The 23,184-nt window shown below is 41.7% G+C and overlaps 3 protein-coding genes across 5 annotated transcripts; all 3 read right to left on the bottom strand.

Annotated features, from left to right (window-relative positions):
- Nucleotides 1-83: 83 nt before the first annotated feature.
- kbtbd12 (kelch repeat and BTB (POZ) domain containing 12) lies at nt 84-3,696 on the bottom strand. Of its 2 annotated transcripts, none has more exons than XM_068742359.1 (6): nt 3,611-3,696; nt 2,017-3,135; nt 1,668-1,938; nt 1,380-1,530; nt 1,074-1,271; nt 84-976 (listed from the first exon to the last, which is right to left on the bottom strand). In XM_068742359.1, exons 2-6 carry the CDS (start codon nt 3,087-3,089, stop codon nt 807-809), a joined length of 1,863 nt encoding a protein of 620 aa, XP_068598460.1. In that variant the 5' UTR covers nt 3,090-3,135; nt 3,611-3,696; the 3' UTR covers nt 84-806. The 2 variants fall into 2 exon arrangements, with proteins under 2 accessions (XP_068598460.1, XP_068598459.1); XM_068742358.1 differs by lacking the exon at nt 3,611-3,696 and adding an exon at nt 3,514-3,593.
- An 872-nt stretch (nt 3,697-4,568) lies between these two features.
- p4htmb (prolyl 4-hydroxylase, transmembrane b) lies at nt 4,569-9,184 on the bottom strand. Of its 2 annotated transcripts, XR_011105603.1 has the most exons (10): nt 8,840-9,184; nt 8,695-8,776; nt 7,716-7,906; nt 7,522-7,618; nt 6,868-7,030; nt 6,526-6,711; nt 6,248-6,338; nt 6,008-6,131; nt 5,237-5,607; nt 4,569-4,696 (listed from the first exon to the last, which is right to left on the bottom strand). XR_011105603.1 is itself a non-coding variant. In XM_068742412.1 (9 exons), the coding sequence occupies exons 1-9, from the start codon at nt 9,182-9,184 to the stop codon at nt 5,369-5,371; spliced, it is 1,518 nt and encodes a 505-aa protein (XP_068598513.1). In that variant the 3' UTR covers nt 4,569-5,368. The 2 variants fall into 2 exon arrangements, 1 of the variants encoding a protein (XP_068598513.1); XM_068742412.1 differs by having other exon boundaries at nt 4,569-5,607.
- Nucleotides 9,185-10,367: 1,183 nt separating this feature from the next.
- On the bottom strand, nt 10,368-21,453 carry LOC137898121 (myosin heavy chain, fast skeletal muscle-like). The gene is made up of 40 exons (XM_068742116.1): nt 21,433-21,453; nt 20,966-21,181; nt 20,588-20,731; nt 20,352-20,508; nt 20,242-20,269; nt 20,038-20,146; nt 19,866-19,958; nt 19,714-19,777; nt 19,517-19,615; nt 19,312-19,415; nt 18,554-18,692; nt 18,302-18,420; nt 18,005-18,154; nt 17,717-17,887; nt 17,327-17,633; nt 17,116-17,186; nt 16,941-17,028; nt 16,734-16,851; nt 16,541-16,664; nt 16,330-16,466; nt 15,921-16,176; nt 15,586-15,828; nt 15,335-15,511; nt 15,108-15,253; nt 14,696-14,786; nt 14,176-14,565; nt 13,903-14,029; nt 13,681-13,799; nt 13,370-13,566; nt 13,099-13,282; nt 12,851-13,016; nt 12,404-12,528; nt 12,002-12,310; nt 11,711-11,914; nt 11,473-11,598; nt 11,223-11,393; nt 11,031-11,135; nt 10,807-10,902; nt 10,587-10,718; nt 10,368-10,486 (listed from the first exon to the last, which is right to left on the bottom strand). Exons 2-40 carry the CDS (start codon nt 21,167-21,169, stop codon nt 10,472-10,474), a joined length of 5,805 nt encoding a protein of 1,934 aa, XP_068598217.1. The 5' UTR covers nt 21,170-21,181; nt 21,433-21,453; the 3' UTR covers nt 10,368-10,471.
- Between the last annotated feature and the right edge of the window lie 1,731 nt (nt 21,454-23,184).

Genomic DNA, 23,184 nt, shown 5'->3' on the forward strand with positions numbered 1-23,184 from the left:
CACAGAGAACTAATTGTTTCAATGTTTTCTGACTGTTTGTATTCACACTGGGGACTTAAATAAAATAAAAAGGTTTGCAAACACATTTTGGAACCAATTTATTTATCATAATGCTCATACTTTCTATTCAGTTTAATGTGGATTCTATTGCTGTTCTATAAATTATTCATTGGTGATTTTTGCTAATAAATTATCCTTGTGAATAATTCCATTATCAGCACCTTTTGATTCTAAATTCATTAGCCATTGAAGTAATTTTTCCACCCTTTTACATCAGAAAGGGTAGAATTACAGTAGGTAATTGAAATATCAGTTTGATGTAATACAATTTTAAAGGGCCCACACAGCCTCCAAAATAACTAAACTTGAGTTAACTGCACAATATGGCCACCTATTATTCAATAAATAAACATTAAAATGTAGATGTAGGTTGTCTGTGTTGTAAAGCCGTTGCAAGCCTGCTTCCGATTTATACTTGAGAAACATTTGAGTGTCTGTTGAAACCACAACAGCTATGTAGCATAATGCAAACACATTTTTGTTAATATGCCTTTTTCTTTAAAAAGCCGACAGGACAGTAAATTGAACATCTTGAGGGCATTTAGTGAGACAAACAAAAATACTTTATTTACAAGTTCTATGTCTCTTCTCATCCTAACCGTGCAAATCATTATCTTCAAATCTTTCATCCAAAAGTGCAGTAAGACCATTTCTGCTTGCAAGGTTGGATGCCTGTGGCCCAGAAATAAGTGCATCACCAATTAATATTTGATTATCTCAAGTAATTCACCTGACAGATTTTGATCTCACAGTTGAACTAAGTCTGCAGGTGGGGGCATGAGCCCCCTTGGGTTAAGATTTGCCACTAAGCAGACATCATAGTTGTCATGCATCAGAGCATGCCGAGCCACCACTGTCCACCGGTTGTCCCAGGGATCCAGCTGCAAAATGTCTTTCGTGATGTCATCGTGACGATCTAAGAGTCAAGAAGAAGAAGAAATGGCGATACATTTACTCGAACATCTCTTAAACACTTTTCATTATTCAGCCATGGGTAATATTTATTTGCCTACCTGCTCCTTTGTAGTATCCACACACATAAATCTTGCCTCCCACTACGCCTGCGTTTGAGGCAGTGTCTCGCAGTGAGAGTTGTGGGCATGGAAGAGGAGGCCCATCCCTCCAGCAATCTCCATCTGGGTTGTAGATCTCCACTGCATCAAGGCAGTGGCGTGACTGCCCATGGTCTGAACCCTCACACCCAATACCTCCTGCAAAATAGCAAAATATCTCATCAAATTGTATTTGTGAATCTGTGAACTACTATGAAATGGAAAAGAGCCATTTGATTACATTTAACTAAAGGAATCATTTTTTACCCATCACGAAAATTTCACCGTTGAGTACAACAGCACTGCAACGGTACTTGGAGTATTTCATGGGCCCTAATTCTCTCCATTTATTTGTGTTTGGATCGTACTCCAGGAGGCGGTTGCTAAGACGATCAGGCTCGTCATCCATCCAGTATGACTAGATGCGGATGAAAGGAGAGCAGGTGTCATAGAAGAGTTACAGAGCAGCACAGCCCAAAATATCAACATTTCTCTATTACACCAAAAACCACATGGACTGCATTTTTTTAATATAATCACATGTATCAAGGTCACCTGTGGCGTTCTGCCGCCCATCACGTAAAGGCGCTCTTTCATTCTGACTACGCTGTGATAGGCCAATGGCAGGGGCAGCGGCGCTGCGTTGCGCCAGGGTCCGCCTTGCAGAGACCATCGCTCCACGCAGTTAGTGATGAGAAACTGCTTCTTAAGCTTCATCTGTCCACCCAGCAGGTACAACGTGTCACCCAATGAACCCAGAGCGTATGAATCACGGTACTCTGCCGATGTCAGGTGTTCCCAGCTTCCCTGCGCCTCGACTCTGTACCTGGCAGCCAAAGACAACAATCAGCGTTATCTGTGTGGGCCAGGTAAACACGACGTTATCATATCACGTAATTCCTACCTGTAGATTTCAACACTGGCCTCCTTTTGCCGGGACATTCTCCGCGCACTTAACTCTCCTGCCACGATAATGTCATTTTTTTCAGTTACAACTCCGGCACACACATACCCAAGAACCTCTCCGTAACGAGGTGAAGTTATGTAGTGGGTCCGCCCTGTGGATGGGGCAAAGCAAAAGCTGCGCTCGGCGTAGCTGCCGCATCTTGACCGGATTCCACCTCCGTCGTTACCAATGCAAAGAAGCAGATCTGTTGTCTCCATGCCGTACCGGAGCTTTAGTTTGCGCGGTACAGCTGAGGGATGCATTGCTGTGGCCTCCAAGGCTTCGTTGAGTATCTCCAGACACTCACTATCACCCAGCAGAGCTGTATTCCTATTCTTTGCTTCCCTTAGATAATCTGGGTTTATCAGTGGCAGACGAACCTTTCTCAAGAGCTCTGGTAGGTGGAGGATACGGATCTCTCCATCCAACGGAGTTCTGTGTTTGACCCAACAAAGGACCACATCCAGGATGGTCTCCTCTCGAGAAACGTTCAGGTCGTCGGAAGCCAGAAGCTTTCCCAGCTGATGTGCCTCCAGTTCCAGGACCTCCTCATTTTGGCAGACCTGAACAAAGTGCTGCCTCAAGAAGTGCTGAGCGTAATCTGCAAGGTCCTCTGCACTAAGATCACGGGCAAAGTAGTACACACCAAGGCAGTTGGAGGCATCCATGTTCTCGGTCATGTGCTGCTGACAGCGTTTGAAGACATCGTCCATTTGCAAGAGGAACGCAGCAATGGAGATGCCTTGTACGTTGGAATTAGTAAGAGGAAGATCTGAGCAGTACATGTAGTTCAAGAGAAGGGCTAGACTGTCTGCAGGGGTGTCGCGCAGGAATATTTCCCTATTGTTGCATTCACGCAGGCCACATGTGAACATAACACGGAAATATGGGCTAAAGGCAGCAAGAACAACCCGGTGACAGGGAAAGCTGATACCTTCAGCAACTAATACAACATCTGTCAGATGCTCCGTCTCCCTCATCTTCCTCAGTTGGTCGAGGAGCACCAGACCATGTTTGGCTGTAAGATCCATCTTGTCTCAATTTAAAGCTCTCTCACTGTAAGTCTAGAGGTTGTATCTGAACAACAAAGAAACAAATAGATACACATGTATCATGAATCAGCACAATCATGTTGGACAGCAGTTTAACTTAGTTTAACTTATTTACTATTTAATCAATGACTAAAATATTCCATTTCAAATCAAACCTGAACAATCTGTTGACATCAGATGTCATGAAATTATAAATTCAATAAATGGGAAATAAGGCTTTCATTATTTTAGCTTTAAGAAATCAGTGTAACACGAGAAGGATATTTACCCCTAAGACATAAATAAGCAATGCAAAAGCACATCTATATAACGCTTAAGGCTTAAATAATGTAATAATAATGAAATATATTATGACATTTCCATTAACAAACCACTGCTGTAATGAACAGAATCTCGTACTTACTCTAATACATAAGAAAATCTATGCCGCATGTGCTCTCTTCTAAGTTACGACAGCTGCTCACGTCACACAGCATTCAGTTCCCCTGACAGAACCTTACCAATGTCATCGGCTCCGGTTGTCTTGGTTTCACAAAGCGAAAAAATAAATATCAGTGTTTGTCATCAGTGTGCATATGTTGTTGTTGTTGGAAAGTGAGGTTTGAGAAGAACTGTGCAATTGCAAAAGACAGAGATATGTGCCCCCTCCGTCGCCGTGGCCCTCTGAGCCACTAACCCAAAAATAGATGGTGTTCTGGCCAAAGCAAGCGGGCCAGAGGGGCTTGAGTGATGAGGACAGCGGAGGTTTTTAACACATGCTGAATTATTTTGACTTTCCTAATTGAATGCATTGGTAAGATGTATTATTTTGGGGTGTATCCCCGTGCCATTATGTTTCTCTGAGTCGCACACGTGTACTTCTGGAATGATTAAAATTAAATATTGCTCCTGGCTTCAGGTTTCAGGACGGCGCTCTCTTAAAGGTCCAGTGTGCTGCATGCCTTACACATGTCAAAACTCTGTGCGTTAAGTTCAATGTCTAAGAAGAAACTCCTCGAGACTGTCCATCCATGACAAAGTTTGTGAATTGAATGTACTGTATTCACATAGCTGCATGCTCTCATTTGTCAGCACAGCGCTGGATATTGATTCTTCACTTTTTTTTCAAGAGCCCTTGCTGTTGTCCATGCAATTTAACTTGAAATGGTATAATGTTACTAGAGCTAACATTTCATGTAGTTTTGCCCGTGCACAGAACACGTGGAGTGAGGTCAATGAGCACGTGTTTCTTCCAGTCTGCTGGCATAAAGGGAATCTGCTCACAACATTGTGAGTAGTTAACGTGATGTGTGGATGTTTACAGTGTAATGGGCAGCATATGGGGATTGTAGTACTGGTGGGTCATGTGTTGTTATCCTGCAGTCAGCTGTGTATTCACAAACATTTCAGTGCCGTATTAAAATTAATTCAAATCTGATCATCAGCTGACAATCAGTGATATACATATATACAATGGTAAGAAATAGACAATGCAATTGTTTAATTATGGAATTATAACAAAGTTAACGTTTGATTTCAGGACAGAGACATCAGCATTCAGCTTTGACGACCTTCACCTCATCACAGATTGGGAGGAATGTCAGAGGCTGAAAGCGGAGCAAAAGCAAAACAAAAAATTACTGATTATATATTTTATTTCATCGCAGAGTTATATTGATGCCTTAAAAATATGTAGATAATCTAATTCTGTAGACACTTAATTTAACTTTTAACATTTTAAAGATGAACATAAATATAGAAATAGAACATGCAACCCATTATCTATAAATTACAGTTCAACAAAAATCAATGACAATTTCATGGAACAAAGACAAGGCAACATGCATCACACTAAGAGTGTGTGAGCCTCTTTTTGGTGATGGCAGCATTACAAGGTGTTGTTTACTTTGCTATGCTATGTTCTGTTGAAATGTCTATCGTAGCATTTCAATTCTAAAGTGCAAATTCTTCCTATTAGAAATTGCCATACGTGTGAAGCTATTCATGCAAACTGATTTTTCATTTGATTAGATTTTTCTCTCAGCTCGTTCATGTGCAACATTCCAAAAATGCAAAAATATAGCAGATTTAAAAAAAAGGACAGGATAACAATATCCAAGCAACATTTAACAAAAGTATCTATTTACCTTGCATAAACCCAACTGTGACACCGATCCCTGAATAAATCTGTTTTCTACATGCTGGCAACAGATGGTGCCAAAGTGGTTGTGCGTAGGACTGACCCAATTTGGATTTTTAATATGAATTTGGTTTATGGGCTACAAGTCTTGATGGATATCAGAACTTTGTCCTTTCTGGTTCAGAGCGAGATCTTCATCTTCATCTTCATCTTCATCGTCATCGTCATCCTCCGTCTGCTGTGAAACCAGCTGTTGGTACCGAACCTGCCGCTGGTAATCTGGATCGATGTTGATCCATTTATTTGCGACCCACTTGGTGCCATGGGTGACCACGCAGCCTCCGTGCAGAGCGTATTCATCTTGCTCTCCAACCCAACCTATTAAACAGAGTGCATTGAAGTTGTTGGCCTTGCTGCTTTTGTTTATTTTGTGGCCATTGAATATTGTTTTGACTGAATTGCTTGAGCAGTTTCAGAACCCATAGAGCAGACATGCTGTCTAAAATACAACTAAAGGCAACTCTTCATTCAAGCATTCACATGTTACCGTTCGCACAATCGTGTGCTTCACATATGGTGAACCTTGGCTGTGAATGACTGAGAAATTATTCTAAATTTTAATCCTGATCATCTGGAACACAGCAAGCATTCCAGAAATGTAACAAATACGCTTCAAAATATGACTTGGCTTCAAATGGAAAAGAACTGGGTAGCTGCTGTTTTGCATGTTTATGTTTACATGAATTTTTTGCGCTAACATTTTTCATGTGAATCCTACCTCGTCCGTCAGAAAGGTAGTTGTACCAGAAAACGGCTGTTCCTTTGGTAGGTTTCACCCTTAAGTTACTCTTGTTACAATTCCTTCTGGTGTCCAAAAGGTCGACGTCATTTTGTATGAGAGCCTAAAACATGACATCTAAATCAATGGCCCAGTTTTCTCGACAACATGCAAAGTATGTAGGCAGTACTGTTGCAGGGCTCTCTGTGCACATTGTCAAACACATGCACAGTTACGCACCACTTCATCATAGGTCCTGTTGTCAGCCACAGGGAATGCAGTCTCCCCACCCCCCTCAACAGAGTTCAGGTAGAAGAGAACTGTGATGTACCTACAGGTGTGCAACACACATTTAAATTGACACTCACTAAGATACAAGACAAAAAATCCAACACACAAACACTTTACAATTAAAGTTCACTATAAGCAAACACAAAATCTAACATGCCATCTGCACAATGAAGTGCGAATTTACCGTTAATTTCTGTTTTAGTCACTTCAGTCGACGCTGAGCTCACCTGCAGGACGTCTCAAAAGGAGTGGAGGTGTTGGCTGCAAGGCGTGTGTGTGTGCAGACTGTTTCAGGGTACACGGGCCCGCTGTCGTGGTGGGCGTGGTAGTGTCCTCCTTCCTCATAGCGAACCACCTGAAGCGGCTCGCTGAGGTCGACTAATGTAGCCGGGAGCCGGATGAGACGGATCACCCTTTGTTAGAGAGAGAGGTAAAGAAAAGGTGTGAATACCTGGGGAAACATTTATCTTAATATTGACATTTGTCATGTTGAAATTGTCCTGTTTTCATATGTGTTGACACTTATCATAACACAACAGTCCTAAATGGACCAGGTTGGGCTTGCATACCTCTCCCTGATGTCCTGCAGGACCTGGTGTGCTCCTTTGCCCTGGTAAAGCCATGTATGCCTGCTGTTCCTCACCAACTGACTCCTCTTTACGCCTCGCTGCATCAGGAAGCGCTGGAAGGCGTCATTGCTCAGTAGCCTGAACTCCTCTAGACTCAGCAAACCTGTGGAGGACCTGAGAAGGTTGATGCTACCCTGATGCTGGACACCCTGACGTGATTCATACCTTTTTGTAGTTATCATATAGAGTATCCTGAACATAGAGCTCATTTCAGGAACGCATGGTTGCTCCGTTGAACTGATGATAACCAGATTATGTAAAAATACACAATTCAGATTTGTTCGGGAGAATTAGAGCTGCAGCCTTTTCCATACTGGTTCATGTAAATGTTCACATCCACTGTTTATCACTATATATAGTGTATATATACTCTAGGTTATACATGGCATTCATAATGCAAATACAATATAATGATTATATCTGGAGGTCATTGTTAAGCTACAAAAGGCTTAACAGAAAAAAATACGCAATTTATTATTATTATAGTGGCACAGGCGTAGTGGTTAGTGCTGTCGCCTCACAGCAAGAAGAATAAACGGAGCAAAAAAAACAAAACAATTCCAAATATCTTTATGAATGAAGTTCACGTCATACCATCTTCATCCTTGTCAGCATTGAGCCCAGCATAGATTTCTCTCAGAGTTTCCGGTGTGAGCCAGATGCCGTCTCTCACTCGAGAATGGGTCAATATCTGGTGGAGACAGCATGAGTTAGCCAACGGTGAACCAAACACCTGCTGCATGTCGTGCACCCCAGCGTGTAATCGCAGCCCCCAAACTGATATTGACCTCGTGGAGCTGCAGTTGTCCATCCTGACTGATATCCAGGAGGTTGAAGATCTCCTCTGGGCTGAGGTTGAGCTCCTTGGCCAGCTCTTCTTGGCCATCTTGCACCATCAGTTGACTCTCCATCAGACCCTTTAGCTGTGCAAGCTGCGTCACCACCCGGCATTCATCCTCCGACAAGAAGTCTGGGATTTCTGTAGAAATAAAAAAATAAAAAGGTTAAAACAGAGAAAAATCTCTTCGGCCAAACGTAAGTCCATGATTGCAGAATATTCTCCGTTGTTGGCGTCACTTTTTCTGTTTTGCTACCTCGTCATATCCAACTATAGTGATGTTGCTGTTAGAATTCTCCATTTCCCCCTGGCTCTTTTATCTCGTTTCAATAGTCAATAGCGAGTCAGGATTACAGTGATCTTTAGAGTACACCCTCCTCCTGGGATGGGCCCTAACTTATTCCCACCGTGTATCAGTTTGATAAGTATGGGTGATTAGGGGTTGTGTGTCCTATATATAGGAAGCTGCATGAATATTCCTACTTGGCATCGCTTGATGCTCATCGTAGACGTTTCAGAAACCGCTCTACTGTTGCGCAGACGACTAGAACTCTGACTCTTTAATAATAAATACGCTGGGTTCATCTTGTCTTCTCATTACACCACAGTGATAGAAACCTTCATGTTTTATTTGACAGCAACCTCACTTTGAACAGCGGCGTGTTCAATCTGTTACACGGGCATGATTTCAATTGAAGACTTTTCTCTGTCAAAAAAATCCTTGAAACAATCCTTTAAAAAAAAGAAAAGAAAAGCTGCTTATGAAAGGACTGCAGGCCACTGCGCTATTAAGGTCAGTCATGAGCACAGCAGACCGTGACTCAGCAATTTCTACATTCACCCTCCCCCCAGAGCGCGAATGTGATTCTGTAAAAAAAGAGAGCCGATACGCGCCGTTTGTTATGGCGCACGGTTGATTTGGCCCTTACCAAACAACAGAGGCTTCAGACTCAGAGTCCGCATTTCATGCGCTTTCCCCGGCGCCAGTGACACCTTCTGGACATGTCCCACCTGAGGCGATAAAGCAGAGTTTAATCGAGGGACTGATAAAAAGAAGCGTCGCACTTTACGCACCCGTATTCCCTCGATTCTCGCGAGGGACGCGTGACGCAGAGACTCGGGCTTTGAAGACGGAGCTCCCCCTGACTGGTGGCGACTGCTGGGAGGCGCATCACGACTCCGGTCGGCGTCCTCCTGCCCGCTGTTAAAGTGCACGTAGAACAGCAGCGCGATAACGTTGATGATGTACACGTGGAAAAACACCATTACGACCACGAAGTAGGAGCGGGAGCACACGCTGCTCTTGTGGCAGGAGAGGCGCTCGCAGGGCGGCCGGAGCGGCTGCAGGGTCGAGCTCCGGGTCTGAGTCGCGCCATCATCGGCAGCAGCAGCATCCGGAGTTCCGTTGTTATCTGTCATTGTCCCGTGACGCAAAAGAGAAGAGGGTTCGTCCTCAGCAGCGAAGCATCATCTGGAACGGCAATGCGCGCATCGGCCCAGTTAGTGGCGGCCAGTAAAAGATGCTGCCCAGTTTAACACAGCGTGTAACTGTTGTTCACACTGTAACCGGAGTGGATCTCATGATGAAACTGGTGTCGGTGAAACGGGGGTGGGTCCGGTCGCCACCACCACCGAGTCTTCAGCTGCGTTCTTGTTTACGCTCAGTGCACCGGGTGCATGCAGAGAGCGCACTGCGCGCTGCGCACTCCAACCCCCCCCCCCCCAAGATAGACCCATAAACCCGACCCCGCATCGACGGGGAACAGAAGCAAACAGTCAAAGCAAAAGATACGCCAATTTGCGCATATTACAAGATACCACGATGAGCCGAGACGCGCGCCACTGCGGACTCTCCAGCAGAGAGCAGCAGATTGTGCGTGAGAGTGTGTGTGTGCATGCGTGTGTGTGTGGCTCACGGCTGACCTCTGGTGGCAGAAGACGAGACGTTCTCTTGTTTCTGCCCCAGCAGTTAACGAAATTGAATAAAGGCGAATGAAAGAGAAATATATATTTGCAATAAAAAATGTCTAATACTACCCTGAATTAATAATAAATGTAATTGTAAATAATTTATGTATTTGCTCAGGTATACTGCAGTTTATTGGTTATGAAATGGACCTGCTCCCTATGTGACATGAGTATTTAAATAAAAAACACAATCATATCAGGTGTAGTTGGGATACTTGTGTTACTTATACTTATGTTTACGCCTTAGCATTGTTGCGTGATTCAATGGGCCCATGTTGTTACTAAAGCAGTGTCATAGAAAAAGACAGACATGAAACAACTGTATGAAGTTATTCTCTACGATTTACGATCATAAAATTTGAAACTAAACGTTTTATTGCATAATTTAATGTCAAATTACTAATAACTATGAATTTACTGTTAATAAACCAGCTATCCTTTAGTCCTATAATATGCAGAAAGGGGGTGAAATTATCTCTTGTTTAATGGACACACTGCAGACTTATGCTCTTAACTGGGTTTATGGGATTGTTGCGTTACATTGTTCCACATGCAGAATGTCAGATCGCAAGATTGTGAAATCCTTCAATATTCAATCATTCGATCAGTCAGACAGAAATGAAATACAAAAAGATGCAACAAACTGACTTTATTTGGATGTGCAAGAAGAAACGAGCGACAAGACACGCATATTGTATGAGTTCTTGTGACTCTTTAATCTTGATTTATTCATCACTCCTACATGTCCTTTGTCTGAAATGACACGACAATGTAGATTAAAACATTTGTAAATGCAACAGTTTGCAATGTTGAATGCAAATTTGATTTCATTGGGTCTGATATTTATTTTTACCTTGACAATTTCCCGACTCTTTGCTCTCAGCTTGTTGACTTGAGACTCGGCAATATCGGCACGTTCTTCAGCCTCCTCCATCTCATGCTGCACCTTCCTGTACCTGGACAGGTGAGAGTTGGCCTGTTCCTCCTGTTTGATAAACAAAAGTGAAGTCAAAGCCTCTGTAAAATGTAACATTTTCACTTCACGTGTCATCACGCGCATTAGTTATACTCACAGCTTCTTCAGCTTGTCGCTTGTAGGATTTCATTTTCAGCTGCAATTTGTCCACCAAATCCTGAAGTCTGGTAATATTCTTCCTGTCTTCCTCAGTCTAAATATAAATCAACCATGATAGACTCTTGTAGTACAAAGCTTATGCTATGATAAGCATATTCACAAATATTGTTGAGACCATATATAGTTCTGTTGTAGGTAATAGTGTTATAAAAAGAAATATACCTGATATGTGAGCTCCTTTACTTTTCTCTCATATTTTCTCACTCCCTTGATAGCATCAGCACCACGTCTCTGTTCAGCATCTACTTCACTCTCCAATTCTCGAACCTTTTGTGGCCAAAAAAATGCAGTGATTCAAAAAATAGAAAATTATTCTGTGGCTTATATGCAGAGGTTGGACCTCATTACACTGACCCGGGCCTCCAGTTTCTGGAGCTGCTTCTTTCCACCCTTCATGGCCAAAGTCTCAGCTTCATCAAGGCGGTGCTGCAGGTCCTTCACTGTCACCTCCAGGTTCTTCTTCATCCTCTCCAAATGAGAACTGGTGTCCTGCTCTTTCTTCAGCTCTTCTGCCATCATGGCAGCCTATTTTGAAGCATATTGTTGCCGGCATTGTTGTATATTTTGCATATTTCTGGCGTGAAATATGAGGAGGATGACTCACATCAGTGATGGCCTTCTTGGCCTTTTCTTCAGCATTTCTTGCCTCCTGTACAGAATCCTCCACCTCACCTTGGATCTGGATGAGATCAGCCTCCAGTTTCTTTTTGGTGTTGATGAGACTGGTGTTCTGTAAAGATGATAATACGGGACTTACAAGCATCCATTTTCAGGTCAGAAAATGAGAGTATTGCTCACATACTTCCATTTTCAGGCATATCATGATTTGAATCTTTATTGACCTGAGAGTGCAGCAGGCCCACGCGCTCGCTGGCATCCAGCAGCTCCTGCTCGGCTATCTTGCGGCTTCTCTCTGTCTGCTCCAGTGCAGCTCTCAGCTCCTCGATCTCAGCCAGCATCAGGTTGTTCCTGCGCTCCACCATGGCCACCTGCTCCCTCATTTCCTCCTGACCTCTAACAGCATCGTCAAGGTGCAGCTGGGCATCCTGAATCATGGAACATGGACACATATATCATAAAAAATATGCAAATTATTTTGAAGTAATTTGATACAGATCCTTCTGTGGATGTACCTTAAGCTGTCCCTGCACGTTTCTCAGCTGCTTCTGGGCTTCAGCTGCCTGGCGGTTGGCATGGCTCAGCTGAATCTCCATCTCATTGAGGTCTCCCTCCATTTTCTTCTTGATCCTCAGGGCATCGTTCCTGCTCCTGATCTCAGCATCCAAAGTGGTCTGCATGGTCTCTATCACTCTCTGGCTGTTCCTCTTGATCTGCTCCATCTCCTCGTCCTTCTCTGCCAGTTTTCTGTCAACTTCACCCTTGACTTGGGTGAGCTCCAGTTGAACACGGAGAATCTTAGATTCCTCATGCTCCAGGGCAGCCTTGCAAAAAGCAAAACATAAAATAAAAAATAAGAGACATTCAGCATCATTGAAAGTTGTGATTACGTGGACATATTTGTTAGTAGACAGTACCTCTGCCTCTTCAAGTGAAGTCTGGAGTTCACACTTCTCTGCCTCTACCATCTTTTTTCCTTTCTCCAGTTCATGAATTGTTTTTCCACTCTCACCAATTTGTTCAGTTAGATCAGAGATCTCCTCTGTAAGAAATGAAGAGTTTTAAGTATTGGAGGGGTGAAATGCATTATTTATTTTGTCTTCTTGGTTTACATTTGGCTTTAATATTCTGTACACTTGTGCCTTTGTGCATTTGATGCTAGACTGTATACAGTAAACTGTTGGCCAACTAGGGGGCATACTCTTCCACACTTGCCCTCATGCCAAGTGCTATTTAAATGGGCAACAATGTGTGCTGACCAGATGTAAGATCTGTGAAACTCTTAACAATCAGACTACTGTCAATAATGTTTTTTAGTCGGTTTAGTGGTGAGTTTATCGTCATAGTATTTTTGAATTGCATACGTTGCAGGTTCTTGTTCTCTCTCTTCAGGGTCTCCAGGTGGTCCAGAGCTTCCTCGTATGAATTCTTCAGTTTGAACATCTCAGTGCTGAGAGAGCGAGCTTCTTTTAGAGATCCCTCTAGCTCTGCCTGGCTCTCCTCATACTTTTGTTTCCACTCTGCAAGAACCTTAAAGCACAAAAATAATCCTAATGCTTCAAGAATTCTAGAGTCTTCATTTAAGCAACTGAGGGATGAATATATTTCTTACCTTGTCAAAGTTCCTTTGCTTCTTGTCGAGGGTAGCCGCCAGAGCATTGGCTCTCTCCATGTCGATCATCAAATCTTCCACCTCACCCAGGAGTCTCTGTTTGGTCTTTTCCAGAGAGGCGCATTTAGCATTCACAGCCTCGATGGACTCCTCTGCATCCTGAAGACGCTGAGCGAGCTTTTTCCTGTTTAAACATGGAGTAAACAGCTTTGATAATGATTTGCAGAATCAGTGTTCATGGAAACAATGTGAATTCAGGAGTGTTCATTACTTGGCCTCCTCCAGCTCCTCAGTGCGCTGGATAGCATCGGTCTCGTATTTGGCTCGCCACTGAGCGACCTCGCTGTTGGCCTTGGACATTGCACGCTGCAGCTCCGATTTGGCCTCCTGCTCCTCCTCAAACTGCTCTCTGAGCAGATCGCAGTCATGACGAGACGACTGAAGAGCATGAGCCATGGCGTTCTTGGCCTGACAGAGAAAGACAGTTTCTTTTTAAATAACTAAACTATACCAGGCTTTGTTCTTTGAACTTAACAATTTTTAATTCGTAACCCCTAATGTTCTGCAATAATATGCACATACTTTCACTTCCTCTTCAATGAGCCTTTTGAACTCCTCGATCTGCTGGGTATAAGCCTGCTTGCTTCTTGACAGCTGAGAGATCAGAGCTTCTTTCTCCTCAAGTTGCCGACTGATTTCACCTGAGGTGAGACAAAAAAATAAAAAAAAACTATTTAAATACAAATATGTTCATTGTATCAGAAATATGAGATCATAATTGGTAATAAGAACTAATGTTCACACCATTCTCTGTTTGCAGTCTTGCCCTTTGTATCCCGATGTCATTCAGTTGTCGCACATTTTCTTCGTTTTTGGACTTTATCTCACTTAGTTGATCTTCAAGAGTACGACACATTTTCTCCAGATTGGTCTGAAATGATCACAAATATTTGCTGACATAAAGTGATGTAATGTACTCTGTAGATTTAAAGTGATGCCGTCTGATTCTGTGAGCTGAATAAAGACAGATTTGTTGCAGACTGATTTATGGCAAATCATTTGCTGGTAAGATGTCACCTTTGATTTAGCAACAGACTCCATATTGCTTGTGAGGTCATCAATCTCCATCTTGTACTCGCTTTTCTCTTTCTCCAGCTTCTGCTTGACTCTCTGGAGGTTATCAATCTGTTCTCCCAGCTCTGCCACGCTGTCGGCTTGCTTCTTGCGGAGTGCTGCAGCGGTCGCCTCGTGCTGCAGGGTGGACTCTTCGAGATCACGACGCAGCTTCAGGAACTCGGCCTCACGCTTCTTGTTCATTTCAATCTGAACAGATGTTGCTCCACCAGCTTCTTCGAGCCTCTCGCTGATCTCCTCAAGTTCCCTGGACAAATCGGACCTCTGCTTCTCCACCTTGGCCCGAGCAGCTCGCTCAGCCTCGATCTCCTCCTCAAGTTCCTCAATACGAGCCTAATATTTACATGTTGGTGAAAGAATAACCCTAGTCACATTTAAATATATTCCTGCAAACAGGTCAAGTACAAGTGCATTATCATTGGAGTGCAATTAATGATGGACACGTTAAAGATACTCCGCCAACCTGAAGTTCTTTAATCTTTTTCTGAAGCTGAACACAAAGTACTTGCTCATCCTCAATCCTTCCAAGAAGCTGGCTAGTTTCAAAGTCCTTCCTTTGAAGGGAGAAATATTCATTCATATGATCTCAAATACAGAATGTCATTGAACTTTGTGCCAGTGCTAAGATCAGGTTTTTGACTATTATTAATCTTGAAATCATTGATTAAATCACCAATACATCCTTTTGAACGTTCAAAAAAGTATTTTGTTTAAATAATTTGTGGTGGTAACTAACTGCAGCATTTTACAACTGCCGGTTTTCCAAAAAGGTTTTTGTTGAACCGTTTCAATGTTGTATGGTTTTTAAATGTAAATTATTTTATTGTGATTTCTTGCTGCCTAAATAGATACTGTATAGGTTAAATTGCACTCACTTCTTTAATTTTTCATCAGACTGCTGCTTGTCATTCTCCAGATCCATCATGGTTTCATGGGCCAATTTAAGATCCCCTTCAAGCTTTCTTTTAACTCGCTCAAGGTCCATACGAAGCTTCTTTTCTTGCTCCAGGGAACCTTCAAGCTGTTTTAAAAGAGATGAGACAATATTTCTTGTTGTCCTTTGTCAGGGGAATTAAAATCACGGCCTGTAAACTATCCATACATCGTCCACTTGCTGCTCCAGTTTGGTTTTGGCCTTTGTCAGAGTGTTGACTTTGTCTTCCTCGGCCTGCAGATCATCAAGGGTCTGCTGATGAGCCTCTTGGAGGGCTTTCTTCTCTTTGGACAGCTTGGCAATGGTCTCATCTTGAGATGCCATCTCCTCCACCAGGTTTTTAACCTGTGTTCATAGTATTATGCAACAGATTTTAGAGGGTATATGTATTTAGAAGGGGTTGATATATATAAACCTACCTTGTTTTCAGTGGCATGCTTCTCTTTTTCCACTTTTGCCAGGGTGAGCTCCAAGTCATCGATGTCCTTCTTTAGCTCAGAGCACTCGTCCTCCAGCTTCCTCTTCTTTGCAGTCAGCTCAGCATTTATTTCCTCCTCGTCCTCCAATCTCTCGCTCGTCTCCTTGACTTTGGCCTCAAACTGAATTTTTGCTTTAATGAGCCCCTCACACCTTTCCTCTGCATCACTCAGGTTTTCACCTTCCTAAAAGTCAATTCAAACAGGATCACCTCATTGCAAAGTGACTCAATGGAGGTTGTTCAGTAATATCATTATGATGTTATGAACCCACTTACAGACTGCACTTGCAGCAGCAAGTCATTCCTCTCCTGCATCAGAGAAACCATCTTCTCCTCCAGTTCTTTCTTCTTAGCCAGAGCCTTTGCTAGCTCCTCTTTGGTCTTGGCAAAGTCCTCCTTCATTTGTGCCATCTCTTTTTCAGTCTCTGCACTCTTCAGCAGAGGCTTAATCTTAAAGTACAGCTTCATCCATGGCCAGGTTTTGACATTCATGAATGAACGAATGTTGTATTGAAGAGAATAGATTGCCTCCCTGATGAAAGCCAGTATCAAAACAACAGATTAATTTTGATATTTATCCTTGTATTGATAACAACTTCAAAGTAAATATAGAGCCTGAAAATTTAAATAAAGTAGCCAATCATCTAAAAATATTTCGAGCCACTTTGAATTTGAAGCTCATCACCTGCGCTCCATCATCTTGACAAACTCTCTCCTCATGAGGAAGGCTCTAGAGAGAGCCTGAGTCATTGTGATCAGGATAGCAAGTTTCTCATCTCTCATCTCTTCCAGGACTCCCAGCAGACCGGCTTTGAAGAACACCTATAACAAAGTATTACTTGATGTCACTTTTGGTATCAGTCAGCAGTTTCAGACTGAAAGGAAACAGGCGTTACCTTTGTATGTCCAAATTTGTACTGAGTATGGTCAACATCAATGGAGGTCAAGAGTTTCTCTGATGCCTTTTTGTTGTCGATGAACTGTCCCTCAGGAATGACACTGGCATTCAATACTTTGTATCTGATTGGAATATATGTTGTGATTAATATTTGACCTTTATATTGGGCAACTAATAATCTTAGAACATACCTCTGCTTGAAGTCACCATAGAGGATTCTGCTGGGGAAGCCTTTCCTGCAGATCCTGATTCCTTCCAGCACACCGTTACACCTCAGCTGATGGATGACCAGGAAGTTCTCCATGAGGCCTGAAATGTACATTGTAAGTTCAAATCTGTGTTGCACGATTACAGTTGAAATGTTGAAATCCATGAACTAATACTGAGAATGGCTTTACCAGGGGTCTTTGATTCGTTTGGAATCAAGCAACGTACAAAATGAGGATGGGTGCTCCTTAAATTGGTCATCAACTTGGCTAAATTCTCCTGAAACATGGACAAATGCAAATATAAGCATTTACAAATACAGTGGCATACATACTACATATTGTGTACACACATTGTGGTGCTTACCCTGAACAGAGCGGACACGGTCTGGAAAGACCCACCCTTTTTCTTGCCACCTTTTTTCGCACCGCCCTCAGCTGTAAAATATACATTAAATACATTTTTGTTTATGCTCTATTAATATAGGCTAGCTATATTAGCTACAAATTATGCATTGTAATTTGTAGATTATGAATTTGATATTAAATATTTATGTTCTTTAAAACATAATTTTTACCATCTCCTGAAGCATGAGATATATAGAGGTGACCCAGCAGTTTCACTGAAGATTTCTGGTAGAGCTGCACCACAGAATCGTTCAGGGGGTCCTTGTTCTTATCCAGCCAGCCAGTAACGTTGTAATCGACGGTGCCGGCATAGTGCACCAGAGAGAAGTGAGCCTCAGGTTTGCCTTTGACAGGTTTGGGTTTCTGGAACGGAGCACTTTTGCCAATATGCTGGTCAAACATTTTGTTTTTGAAGGTCATGTCTGTAGCCTTGGGGAACATGCACTCCTCTTCAAGGATGGAGAAGATGCCCATTGGCTGAAAACATTCATTAAAAGGTGTCAATTAATCAGATTGATCAGTTTTCCACGTTTGTGAATCTATAATGTGTGAAAGCTCACCTTCTCAATCAGTTCAATGCAGGCCGCCAAGTCCATACCGAAGTCAATGAACTCCCATTCAATCCCCTCTTTCTTGTACTCTTCTTGCTCCAGAACAAACATGTGGTGATTGAAAAACTGTTGCAGTTTTTCATTAGTGAAGTTGATGCACAGCTGCTCCAGGCTGTTGAACTAAATAATTCAAGATGTAAATGTAAAGACCTTTACTATACAAAAATGACTTGCATTCATAGCTTTAATTGAAGTGATTCCAAATAACTGTGTGTATTATCTGCCGAGTTTACTTACATCAAATATTTCAAAACCCGCAATATCCAGGACACCGATGAAAAAACTTCTGGGCTGTTTGGTATCCAGCATCTCATTAATTCTGACCACCATCCACAAGAACATTTTCTCATAGACGGACTTGCAGAGAGCACTGACAGAATTGTTGACCTGATTGCACAAATGAATGATGTGACTTTAGTCATGCTAGTCGCTCAACAACAGGATAGAAATAAATAACTCTACGAAAATAATATTTCCTTGTAAAATACAGTTTTCGTTTTGTTTTTCATTGATCTTCTTGTTGAATCCTCATACCTGGGGGACGGTCTGACCTTTAGTCACATACTCATTCCCGACCTTCACTCTGGGGTAGCATACTGCTTTCAGCAAATCGGCAGAGTTTAGACCCATGAGATAGGCGATTTTATCCGCCACTGCAAGAAAACAAAGTCATTTTAAAAAACTTCACAAAGACATATAACTTATATCATTCTAAACCACTGGCGTTCTTTCAAGTATCCAAAACATGGCTCCTACTTTAAAATGCATCATTTGTAGGTTTCGTACCCTCATTGCCATCGGGCTCAGCCTGCTCTTCCCGCGGCTTCTGCTTGAACTTCATGTTCCCATGATGCATCACAGCTCCAGTCAGCTTGAACATGCTTGCCTTCTCTTCTGCAGTGAAACCCAGGATGTCAATAGCAGTCTGTGAAAAGAGAACAGCATAAAACACAGATTTATGTTTATTTTGAGGCAAATTGCTGTCACATAGTTATCTATTATACAATTGTTTTGCAGTTCACTTTCAAGCTAAAAGCGGCAAAACATTGACACGATCAAAAAGATGTCCACCGTGTTCATCTCTTTCCTTTACAGTAGTTGTTCCTGGGATTATTGCACGATCCTTCTCATATTAAATTAATGAGCACATTAAAATCACTATCATGTATCATTGGTTTCTTATATATGACCATAGGGTTTGATCAAATCATATTTAGTCTCATACGTCTGCCAAAGATATGCAAACCGACATGTTTCTGTATGGTTTGCCTCAGATGTGGAAACTGATTCGGCAGTTTTTGTTCATCCAGGGTAAATGCTGAAAAATGCCCTCACATGCAAAATTTATAAAAGAGAAATGCGATCCTGAATGTGCCTTTTGATGTGGATCTGATACAGCATTTTCTTAAATAGTGACTTCCTCAACCCATCCCAATTTAGTTGGTTTTATGTATTTCTGTTAGCCAACAGCATTAGTTTGTTATACTGATGAAAATATAAGCTCCTTATATAATACATTGTTAACAGATTTAAATTGTTCTTACATCAGTGGCAATGAATTCTTCAACGTCATTGATACTCTTCACGGTGATTTCCCCCCGACTGATCATTGGATAATCATATGGATTTGTGGTGATCAGGAGAGCCTCTGAAGGAAGGGAAAAGCAATTGTAAATAGAACAAAATATGCACCACATCAGACATTTGGTCTTTTGCTATAATAAAATAGCACTAATATTCACGAATCACCTATCAGCTCAGGTTTGTGGCCCGTTGTCAGCTGATAGAAGATGTGGTAGCTCCTCTCAGCAGACAGCTGGAAGGTGACTCGAGACTTCTCCAGGAGATCTGTATGGATTTATGTCATTAAAATATTATTACAATTCTGTGATGCACATCTTGTAGTAAATCAGATACTGCTTGAAAAATGTCACAAAAAGTCTTACATGTTTCAATATCTGCTGAAGCCAGTTTTCCAGTTGTCCCAAAGTGAATTCTGATGAATTTACCCTATGCGACAATAGATTCAATCATCTGAGTAAAGTAATGTTGTTTGAAAATAGCACATATTTGAAGAGAAACTCTAACAAGAACTTACAAAACGTGAGGAATTGTCATTCCTCACAGTCTTGGCGTTACCGTAAGCCTCCAACAGCGGGTTTGCTGCAATGATTTGATCTTCCAGTGACCCCTAGAAATAACTCACTTTGTGAATTGGCAATACCTCTTTTCATTTATATTTTCAATTAGTCTTCTTCGACTTCTTTTACCTGCATCTTGCTAGCAACCTGCTCTGATTTCTTTCCAGAAACAGCAATTGTTGCAAAGTACTGGATGACGCGCTTAGTGTTGACAGTCTTTCCAGCACCAGATTCTCCACTATAGGTTGAGGTGTAATGCAAAAGTAATATTTAAAATGGTGAATACTGCAATGCTCATCAATAATTATACATAAGGATGAATGAGTCACTTACGTAATCAGGATTGACTGGTTTTCTCTGTCTGCAAGACAGAGGAAATAGAGTGTCTTAGAGTACAACTGCTGTATATGAGGACATGCTGCAGGTTATAACCCGTTTCATACCTTGGAGCATGAACTGATAGGCGTTGTCCGAGATAGAGAAGATGTGCGGTGGCGCCTCAATCCTCTTCTTTCCTCTGTATCCTGCTACAACCCCTGAGTCGTACACTGGGAGCCACTTGTAGGGGTTCACAGTGACACAGAACAGCCCCGAGTAGGTCTGGAGACAGAGATGGAGATGCAGACACGTCATGTCTTCATGTCTTCATTCACTGAGGCAATGATCAGGGCAAACTCACGTAGATCATCCATGCAGCATAACGCTCTTTGAGGTTATAGAGCACAGAGGGCTCACTGAGGTGGGTCATCATGGCCATGTCCTCAAGCTTGTCAAACTTTGGAGGATTCATGGGGAAGATTTCATCATCCTTTACAGTGATTGACTGTCAAAGAGACAAGCGGCAAAAAAAACAAAAACAAAAACAGGTTTAGAATCTGTCCATCAACCTATTATCTGATGCTTCATCTGTTTTCCTGGAAAAACTATTTTGTACTATACAATTATTATTTAACATTTTAAATGAGTTGTTTTAAAAAAAGTTATTCAAATGTTTGAAACTGAAAATAATTATGAACATTAAGTCACAGCCGTCGAGTTCTTGTGCCTTCGCCCTCACCTTTCCTTTGAGCGTCTCCACAGTGGCTTTGCCACCATCTTTCTTAATAAGCTTCCCCTTGAGGTACATCTCTGCAGGTTCAGTCACAAAGTACGCCGTCTTAGCATCAAACGGAGTGTTTTGAGCTTCAATTCTCTCTCTTTCTGGCTTCCGGAGGTAAATGGCCGCCGGGCCAAAACACTCCATTTCAGGGTCCCCACTCATGATGACCCTTTACTGCCAAGAGGAACCAAACATTAGTCCTTTATTTTAAATGCCAAGAAAGTAGATGCATGGATGCACAAGTAGTGATTTCTTCAATGTCTGCTATTACTGTAATCAAATTAAATCAATTTCCTTAGGTAACTTCATGCATGCAATAAAATTAGGAAAGAAGTAACAGGAATGCCGTACAAAGTGAACATTCTTTATGTCCGTTTAACTTTAGCAAAGTTAGATTACGAGGACAAACATATAATCTAATTTACCTTGGACGACAGGGGTTATTCTGGCAGATCTCAAGGCAGACTTCTGAAGAAAAGAGCAGAGATCTAAGATTCACAAAAGCTAGTTCTGCAGGAAAATTCAATGTAATAATAATAATAACAACTATATATAATAATTACTTTTAAGATTGTACATTCTATCTCTAAACATTGCAATATTATATGTCTAAAAGTTGCATTGAATTAGTCTATTGCCCCTCAATGCATCCCAGCCACTAAGAAACGTACCTTTGCTGGGGGCCTGTCCTTGGTGGATGTTTGCTGTGCCTTTTTATATAGAGTGATGGGAGCTTGCATTGCGTGCACATTTCTGTATTTGGTCATGATGCCTGGGAAAGTGCTTATGCTGCAGTATTTGTTACTTCATGATGTCACTTTATACAGCTTATGTGTTGTCTTCCTTGCCAGATCAGTTCCAGACATAGATATGTCATTTTGGTTTTTAGAAATATTCCTATTCCTCTTGAACTACTTTGTTTTCTGTAACTATTATTGTTTTTTTTTTGTTTTTTTTTAAATCTGTTTTTAAACTTGGAAAAAATGTATGACAGGAGATAGCTATGTTTTTTCTTTCTTCATTATATTACATTATGTCTAAAATATGTTTTATTATATATTTACTTCAGTACATGCTGATGCACTATGTATATGTGAAGATTTTTCTGCCTTTGAATACACTGTACATGCATGTACATATGTTATTTAGTTCATACTAAAGGTTAAATGAGTTCTTGCAGGCATCCCAAAGGTGTGACTAATGCATCTTTTTTGTGTCACTTGGCACAATAGTAACCCTTGCCATTATCTGGAGGACCTTTTAAAAAGTCAATGGTGTACTGTTTCAGAGTCTTTACAAGTCAGAAATTGTTAAAAATTAAATGAGTGCCAGTGAGCTTTAAAGAAAAGGAAAGATTGCCAAGGGATTATTTTCCATAACAGTGCCAACAGCTGCTCTTATTCTTGTTCGCATGATCTCCCACAAGGGAGACTGAGACGGTCTTAAAATGTACAGTGACTGAGTGATGAATTGACTTCCGTCCTTGTGTTCTGCATGTAATCAAGCTTACCATGAAGTTTTGTTGGGTGCATCAAAGTCGACTCTATCTTGGCGTTTGATTTTAAACTGCTCTGTTTGAGACTACAGAATGTGATGGGACTGGAGATGTCGTTGGCGATGGCAAGTTCATTCATGGCCAATAAGTTTTGCCAAGAATTGCCAACAGCCAGTGTGGGTAGACAGTCATCAGACACCGTTACCAGTGGAAAGGGTGGAAGAAATTCTGAAGTGCTTACCCATAAGATATAATGAGGCTCTGTCTTCAATGTCACACGATACCTGCTCGGAAATCTTCTGTCTTATTAGGGCAAAACTCAAATATAGCATCAGGCTTGTGTTGATACTCAAACCAAATGCCACATGCCCAAGAGGCTTATTGTGTTTTTATGCTCTTTGATCTGTCTGTCTGTCACTCTCTCCATTTGTCAAGTTGAAACAACTGGGCTCGGGATAACAAGCCAAGGTGTGTAACATTCCTACAAGATGGACACAGAGTATGGATGGATATATATTTACATGATATTACATTTGTAAGTTCCGGTACATATTATCCTGTGATTCTGTTTAGCGCTCTATTCCAGGTGTTGCTGCATCTGTGCTTTAAATGCTACTTCATGTTAGATAGACTAACGCTAATTGTCTATATTGACTGACTTTTACACCTATATGTTTCATTT

This window comes from Brachionichthys hirsutus, chromosome 8 (assembly GCF_040956055.1).
Source record: "Brachionichthys hirsutus isolate HB-005 chromosome 8, CSIRO-AGI_Bhir_v1, whole genome shotgun sequence".
Lineage (NCBI taxonomy): Eukaryota > Metazoa > Chordata > Actinopteri > Lophiiformes > Brachionichthyidae > Brachionichthys > Brachionichthys hirsutus.

Coding starts and splice junctions, on each gene's coding strand:
- kbtbd12 (XM_068742359.1), bottom strand. CDS start 3,089: ATGGATCTTACAGCCAAACATGGTCTGGTGCTCCTCGACCAACTGAGG. Junction 1,939..2,016: donor GCCAGTGTTGAAATCTACAG/GTAGGAATTACG, acceptor TTTGGCTGCCAG/GTACAGAGTCGAGGCGCAGG. Junction 977..1,073: donor TGGATACTACAAAGGAGCAG/GTAGGCAAATAA, acceptor CTTGACTCTTAG/ATCGTCACGATGACATCACG.
- p4htmb (XM_068742412.1), bottom strand. CDS start 9,184: ATGACAGATAACAACGGAACTCCGGATGCTGCTGCTGCCGATGATGGC. Junction 7,031..7,521: donor TGCTGACAAGGATGAAGATG/GTATGACGTGAA, acceptor GGTCCTCCACAG/GTTTGCTGAGTCTAGAGGAG. Junction 6,712..6,867: donor CTGCAGGACATCAGGGAGAG/GTATGCAAGCCC, acceptor TCTCTAACAAAG/GGTGATCCGTCTCATCCGGC.
- LOC137898121 (XM_068742116.1), bottom strand. CDS start 21,169: ATGAGTGGGGACCCTGAAATGGAGTGTTTTGGCCCGGCGGCCATTTAC. Junction 20,732..20,965: donor TGGAGACGCTCAAAGGAAAG/GTGAGGGCGAAG, acceptor TCTCTTTGACAG/TCAATCACTGTAAAGGATGA. Junction 19,416..19,516: donor CCACAAACCTGAGCTGATAG/GTGATTCGTGAA, acceptor CCCTTCCTTCAG/AGGCTCTCCTGATCACCACA.